The 8,133-nt window shown below is 39.3% G+C and overlaps 1 protein-coding gene across 1 annotated transcript in view; it reads right to left on the minus strand.

Annotated features, from left to right (window-relative positions):
* The window catches only part of LOC107741607 (guanylate-binding protein 1-like), a 12,308-nt gene extending 7,993 nt beyond the window's left edge, over nucleotides 1–4,315 (minus strand). The window contains exons 1-5 of the mRNA XM_016554369.1: nucleotides 4,191–4,315; nucleotides 2,528–2,737; nucleotides 2,283–2,410; nucleotides 1,951–2,060; nucleotides 1,381–1,571 (exon numbers count right to left, since the gene is read on the minus strand). Of these exons, the coding sequence (XP_016409855.1) occupies nucleotides 1,381–1,571; nucleotides 1,951–2,060; nucleotides 2,283–2,410; nucleotides 2,528–2,720 (622 nt within the window). The 5' untranslated portion in view covers nucleotides 2,721–2,737; nucleotides 4,191–4,315. The remainder of the gene's footprint in view (nucleotides 1–1,380; nucleotides 1,572–1,950; nucleotides 2,061–2,282; nucleotides 2,411–2,527; nucleotides 2,738–4,190) is intronic.
* Between the last annotated feature and the right edge of the window lie 3,818 nt (nucleotides 4,316–8,133).

The raw sequence follows: 8,133 nt of genomic DNA on the forward strand, positions 1-8,133 counted from the left end.
AACCGCTCCAGCAGTGGGCGTGTACGTTCGTTATCCGGCTCGCTGCACACATGCTGCTGTTCATCATCAGTTCTCTCTTCACAGCAGTTCAGTCAGTGTACTGTTTGAGTAAATGAATTACTCCGGGATATTGGTTTATTTAGACTCAGAGGAAGTGTCAGCCACGTTAAAAAGGTGAATAATTTAAGTAATTTGTGTATTAGTGCTTACTGGAGACGCAAACCGTTTCAAACGATTCAGTTCGATTTGGTGAACTGGTTCAACCGGTTCACTAAGAAGAACCGGTTAAATCGAACGATTCGTTCACGAACCGGACATCACTAGCATACACTCTTAGCATGCTTAGCCGGGTGCTAACATAAACAAACGGTCTTGTGAAGATGAAGAAGAGGATGCCCTGTTGAAAAAAACAGCATATGCTGGTTAGGTATGTTTTGAAGCTGGGATACTGGTTTAAACTGGTCCTTTGCTGGTTTATGCTGGTCCTTTAACAGGCCACATGACCAGCATAAACCAGCAAAAGGACCAGCATAAACCAGCATAAACCAGCAAAGGACCAGCTTAAACCAGTATCCCAGCGTCAAAACATACCTAACCAGCATATGATGTGCTCTTCTGGCACCATTTTATATTATGGTCGTATAGTAGTATAGTGGTCATAGGCTGTCGCTGACTAATGTTATTGTCGTGTTTAGACATGCTTCAGACACCAGTCAAGACAATGCAGTGCGAGTTCCCTATTGAAAGGGAACTAAATTTAGTTCATGTTTGTTTATTTTTTGTTTTAGTTAGTTTTAAAGGCAATCATTTTAGTTTTCATTTACAGTAGCTTTAGTCCTTTCGTCTTCATTTTCCTATCTTGGTTTCAGTTAATGATAACACTGCTTACAAGCATGTTTTATTAATTTCATTATTTGTTTTTCTTAAAACTTGAGTATGTTTATAATCCACATGACCAATTTTGTTTATGGTTGCCTAGAAACAAGGGGTGGCTCAACTTCAACTCAAGGCTCAAAACACCCCACTCTCCCCTAATTTGGTTCTGTGAAATTAAATTACAGTGTTTTTTCTTTTTACCTGCCAACTGAAACAGTGAAATCTAGGACAATGACAGGCCAAGGTTGACTACTACTAGAGAAAATGCACTTTGATATGTTCGCCTGGTATCTTGTAAGTCTGCGGTTAAATTGAGTTTGTCACAGAAATGTGGCAGTACCCGCTGCAGCAAAAGATTTGTTTTGGTCGAGTACCATCTTTACTACCGCAGTATATTGTAAATCTTAAAATAGTAGCAAAAGATGTTGACAAACTTGACAAAAACTAGTCACACAAACTCATTGTGAGGGCTCTTAAAATGTTTTGTATATTTTTTTTAATTACCAACTTTCAGTTTCAGAGCAAACTCTAGGTACTCATCCTCTGTTGCATCATTGCCATAAATCTTTCGCTCCAGTGTGAAGTCCCTCACAGCCCAGATGAAACTAGGGAAGAACTTCACAAACTCGCCCGAATCATCAGCTTCATTATTTGATGATTTGACCTTGATGCACTCTGTTAGTTCAGTGACATATCTGACAGTTTGTTCAGGCATGAACACAAAGCAGCTGTCAAACAACAAATCATGATGCATATTCTAACTACACAAACAAGTCATTCCATGAAGTACTATGCAAATTTACGGCACCAGTGCTAAATAACTTTCAGTATCACCAAGCCTAGTTATTAAGGAAGCAGTCACACCCTCATTTTTCTTTTTGCACATTTCTCAGAAACAAACAACCAAAAAAAAACATTGCATTTCCTCATAACTGACTGTAATTGCACCTGGCAATGAAACATATGTGCAGCACCTTACAAAAAGTGAAAAATCTTACTTTGACAACAAACTTGTGTTGAATTTGCATTAATTAATTTGCAGATTAATAGGTATCTAGCTTATTGGAAGGATACTGTAGCTCCTCTACAGCCCTGTTGTCAATCGTCCCTCGACTGTTGTAGACCAGAGTGCTGCTCAGTAACACAGCCAGACAGAAGATGTTGCTGTCATGCTTTGAGTCCCCCTGAGATGGAATTAGAAAATTACTGGAGATTCATCTCAATGAAAGCTGCTCGTGTGACTACAAACTTGTATTTGGGCTCTATTTTAACAGGGCTAAATCAGCACAAATTGGTTGTAGTGACAATGGATATGTTTTGAAAGCCATATTAAGTAAATGTGTTCCGTGAATCTGCTTATGTTAAAATAACTACTTTTGTATGTTTTAGTTTGGCCGTTACATCACCTTGTCCACATCTCCGAGTCCCTCAGTGTCCAGCAGCACCAGAGTGGTCCCTGCTTTAGTGGGGTGGGGCACACACCACATCCAGATGCCCTTTGTCTTAGACTCAATTGTGCTGCCCAATGCAAACCCTAATAATTCCAAACACAATGACTAATATGCATGGGAGGTCGTTCATTTGAAGTCCATGATGTTTCTCTTAAACTTTTGGATGCTATCAGTGCTGCCTGTTTACATGTAGGTCTAACCTGTTTGTTTTCCTGCGAGGCGGTTCATCAGGTAGGACTTCCCGGTGCGGTAGAGTCCCACCACAGCCACCACCACCACTGGCTGCTCGATCTTCTGCAGGATCTGCAGCGCTGACTCCTTGACATACAGCTTCCCACCTGACTCTGTGTCAATGAAGCATTCTGGTTTGTCCATAGACAGTGGTTTGGCCATGTTCACTGGAGATGGAGCTGCCGAACAAATACACACAAATTTAAAATACTACAGTAACTGGTGGGTTGAGAAATATTTCTCCCCTCTCCATACCATTTCACTTCTTGTCTGTCTGTACTACCCTATTGCAACAAAGGCAAAAATGGCAAGCAAACCCACACACACACACGCATATATATATATATATATATATATATATATATATAATTAATATTCTATGTATTAAAGCTAAGCATGAATCTCATCAAATTAGTGTTTTTAAGCATTTTACATTTATTCCAAAATATTATCTCAAGGCAGTAACAATTTGAAAAATATATTTTGTGAACTTATGTTCAGCTATTCTTTAAAATAGTTAACTTTTAACTATTTGAATTTTTCAGATCATGAGTCATCGAAGCTCTGTAAATATTGGTCACAGACACAGATTTATTTTACGTTTCACCAAGCTGATTACTCACTAAAAACTCCCACAGATCACGTTTTCATGCCATTTTAAGTCTTATTTTGACGTAACAAAGTGGTTATATTGTTCATTCAGAACATGCACAAATGCAAAATATGGGATTTATCGCATGAACCAATCACAGACGAACAGTCATATCCAATCATATCGCTATGGAGGCATTGCCTCTTCTCACGTGATTTTCCCCCATTCATTCTCATTTACCCCCCACGCTTTAATTGGTCTGTTAAAACTCAATGGGCTCAGGGGAGGCGAGAGCGACACGGACTCCCGCTGTTACTTTACCTGCTGGTGTCACTTTTGGACAGTGTTTCTTTAGAGAAATTAGTGATTTATATGCTTTTTAATGTTATATTTTTTAATATTGGTTTTATTTTTGTATTACAAATTTTTTTCTCATCTGATTTTTTTGAGGAGACACTGCCTCCCTTGCCTCCTCGGAGGAAACACCCCTGATGTATATATCACACATGTAGCAGTGCGATATGGCTGTATATCGGCAATCAGATTCAAGGACAAGAAAGAACTGTTGTGTGTGTGTGTGTGTGTGTGTGTATATATATATATATATATATATATATATATATAAATTGTTCCAATTTCTAATAGGTTTCATATAGGTTTTTACTTTATATGACCATATATTTCATATATGGATTGCATATGTATATATTACATTTGCATCTGGCCTTTTCCCCTTTTAAATATAAATATAACCCTCACAGGAAACAAACACAGAAAACCCTTAGATTTATTAGGGAGATACCTCAGGTGTCCGTATGAACCATGTTTACATTGTAACACACACACACAGAGTGTATAGAGTAATAAAATTAAATTACCAACATGAAATCACACTGGTTCATTATCAACCTTCTGAAGCAATTTAAACATGAATAATCCACTGATGTGCTTAAATTGAATGTAAAACATTGGACAAGGTGCCTGCTTTTAGAAGAGCTGTACAAATGCTATAATGGACAGAATAAATTAGTATCACTTACCTTTTTGCTTAACTTCACTTCAGTAGATTGATCTCAGTAACTGAGTTGTATAAATGTTGTGGCTTCCTGATACTTTACCCTCTTAATGCTAATTGGTCTAGAGTGAGATAGGGAATGGCTCCGATCTTTCAGTATCTCTCTGGTTATTCTCTGTGGCTGACTTGCACCTCCTTCTATTGACAATGTGTTAATTTCTTACTCTTATTTTCACTTTCAACATCAGTAGCTGCAACATGTGATAGCAGATACAAGATATTGGGTTGTTTTTTTTAGAATGTGCAACCACATACACACATTTATATAAAGAGAAAAAAACATGAAGGGTTTTCCTTTGGATTAAACAATACAAATATTTGGGAATAGTACTTCAGTGTTTGCTTCAAAACTGATTTTATCATGAGGTTATTATACTGAAAGCTCTTCAGCTTATATTTTTGGGGAAACTGTATTTTTAACATGAATGTCTCTTTTATGAAAACATTTTCTACTTGTTTCATTGATTTTGTCTTACCTTTTTTCATTATTTGCTGGTATGGCAATCTTAATGTAAGAAATAAGGTTAACTTGAACAGTATGGTTAAGATGTGTAGCAGGATAGTGGGGACTAACTTAACGACTATAACACAAATTTATGGAACAAGGATTACTAAGAAAGGCTGATTAGTCCTCTCCGAAGCTGAACACCCATTGTTTAATGAGTTTCAGCAGCTTCCGTCAGGTCAGAGTTACAAACTCCCCTTGTGTGAAACAAACGAATATGATTTATTATTATTATTATTTTTATTCCTCAAGTCATCATGTTTTTAAATAATTCATTACAATGCATGTCAGTATTGTGTTTTTATGTATGTATGTATGTATGTACAGGTGCATCTCAATAAATTAGAATGTCGTGGAAAAGTTCATTTATTTCAGTAATTCAACTCAAATTGTGAAACTCGTGTATTAAATAAATGAAATGCACACAGACTGAAGTAGTTTAAGTCTTTCTTTCTTTTAATTGTGATGATTTTGGCTCACATTTAACAAAAACCCACCAACTCACTATCTCAACAAATTAGAATACTTATTAAGACCAATAAAAAAAACATTTTTAGCCTTCTGGAAAGTATGTTCATTTACTGTACATGTACTCAATAACTTGGTAGGGTCTCCTTCTGCTTTAATTACTGCCTCAATTCGAATGAACTTTTCCACGACATTCTAATTTATTGAGATGCACCCTCTATGTGTACTTCTCACTACAAAACAAATAGCCTTTTTAAGGACTAAAGTTAAAGTTGAGTTGAGTTTTATGTGGGATACCATACTACACAGATTGGAATGGGATCTTGTCTTAGAAACGTTTTTTTTCTCCTTCTGATGAAGTTCTTTGTAAACTCCCAACAATGGCTGGCTGCACTTCCTCAAGGGTTATCAGACACCATGAAAAGAATAAGGAAAATATTATTGTTATTATTATTATGTTAGCTTGAAAAAGCCAACTTGCTGATCTGCTATTTAAGCTTCTTCTTCTTCTGAGACAAAATTTAGTCTGTATCTCCTAGAGCTTTAAAACTACAACTAGCAAACTCGGGTCAGACCTTTAGACTGTTCTGAAGTTAGTTGCTATATCTTTTCTAACTGATCTGGCTTCTAGTTTTCATTAAATGGAGAATCAAAACTATGAAAAGTCCCATAGATTTTCATTGAGGGGGGTCAAAACTTTTGTACTGTAAGACTTATAGGGTGTCTAAGCTGTCTATCACCAGCAAAGCTTAATGACTATCCTAGGACAACATGCTAAATCATGCTAAAAACATACTAAAACATGTTAGTAACGTGCTAATCATGCTCAAACATGCTAATTGTGTTAAAAAACATGCCAGCAACATGTTAATCATGCCATCTGCTCTGCTGTGGTGGTCTTCAGTCCCACCTGCTCCACCCTGGTGGTCCTCAGCTCCTCCCCGGCTTCCTGCTCTGCCAGCTCCACCCTGGCTTCTTAATCTGCCGGCTCTGATCTGGTGGTCTTCTGCTCCACCTTGGCTCTCTGCTCCGCCGCCTAGGAACTGATTGCATGCACACCTGTTTCCTGTCAGTGGACTATTTAAGCAGCACACAAACACATTCACTTTGCGAAGTCTTGTTCAACTGTTAGCGGGCACCACTTGTTTGTTTGCCTTGCCTTGTTGATACCTTGTCTTGTCTTGTCTTGCCTTGCCTGTTTTTTGGAACTTGGACTGTTTCATTATTTTTTAGTGATTGTTTGCTGCCTGCCCTGACCATTGCCTGCTTTGGATTACTCTTTAGCCTTGCCCTGGATATAGTTGTTTGCTGGTGTTTGACCCTGCCTGTCTCGACCACGATCAGTTTAATAAAGCTTGCACTTGGATCTACAACCCCATTGTCAGACCCAGCCTGTTTACATCATGCTAGAAACATGTTAAAAGTGTTAAACATGTTAACATGTTAAAAATATGCTAGAAACATGATAACAACATGTTAATCATGCTAAAATATGCTACTCGTGCTAAAAACGCGCTAAAAACTTACTAGCAGCATGGTAATCCGAGGCTTCCGGCTTCGCTACCGTTCGGACGTTCTTGCTTACTGCTCTGCGCTTTGCTCCCTATTTCTGTACTTTTCTCCGATTTTTACTTGTGAATACTGGTATTCTACCACCCCCTGTACATCTTGAGAACAGATTTGAAGCATTAATGAATGCGGGTGAGGAATCCCCAAATGTGATTAAACATGGATCGGATCAGCCAGCAGCTAACATCGCTACTAACAGGCGCTCAAGGTCAAGCAGACAGTGGCTTTCAGCTCAGAGCGCAGCCAAGCCCAGGACTCTGATAGTGGGCGACTCCATTATCAGAAACACCAGTAGCAGAAATTCAGCAACTTTCTGCTTTCCTCAAGCAACAGTTTCTGATTTGAACAAAGAACTTCGGAAAATTCTAATGAAGCACAAGACTGCAAATCGAATCATCATCCATGTGGGGAAGAATGATATTCGGAAAGAGCAATCAGAACTCCTTAAGAAGGACTTCAGTGAACTCTTTGAAACACTTCGAAGACTTAAAGTTCAGTCGTTCATCAGTGGGCCACTCCCAGCAAGAGGAACTAATATGTTTTCACGTTTGCTTGGGCTGAACACATGGCTACAAAGAATCTGCAGCTTAAAAGGAGTCAATTTCATCGATAACTTCAATCTTTTCTGGGGCCATAGACAACTGTTTAAACTGGATGGCCTCCACCTAAACAAACTTGGTGCAAGAGTGCTAAAGGACAACATCTACTTCTCCATCCGTCATCCTTCAGTAGTGTGTGCCAAACTACTCAACCTGAATGGCACACACACACCTGGACAGAGTATGAGTGACCACAGGACTTCATATCAGCTTCCGAGTCATCATGTGGTTGACACATCCCACAAGGACACTGATAACACCACGCAGCCACAACAAGCACTGCTCATGGACACCATCCCGGCTGAGCCCTTCCCACAGAGCTCATCACAGACAGACTGTGACGTATCAGAACAGCTCGGCTGAGCCCTGCCCACAGAGCTCATCACAGACAGACTGTGACGTATCAGAACAGCTCCAAGACTCAGCACCCAAGGACGACTTTCTGGAAAACAGCCAGGGAAGCCAGGACAACATATTTCAGCCACCGGAAACTCCAGAGCCACAGCCCCGCTCTCCAGACACATTATCCCTCTCTCCAGCATCTCCTCTTCTAAGCTTCTCACAGAAAATGGAGGAACTGGTGTATGCTGGGACCAAACTCTCCCACTCTTTTGCTGCAAGATATTTCCCCCAGATTCCCGGCCGCTGCCACAATGCCAGGGCCCAAACCGTCCTCCATCTACGCTAGGTGAACCAAAAACAACTGATAACAGCTCTCAGTTATATGTGTTGGGTCCCCGCTATAATAGCAGCAACATTCACAAATG

This window comes from Sinocyclocheilus rhinocerous, unplaced genomic scaffold (genome assembly GCF_001515625.1).
Source record: "Sinocyclocheilus rhinocerous isolate Xijiao unplaced genomic scaffold, SAMN03320098_v1.1 scaffold316, whole genome shotgun sequence".
Taxonomy (NCBI): Eukaryota; Metazoa; Chordata; class Actinopteri; order Cypriniformes; family Cyprinidae; genus Sinocyclocheilus; species Sinocyclocheilus rhinocerous.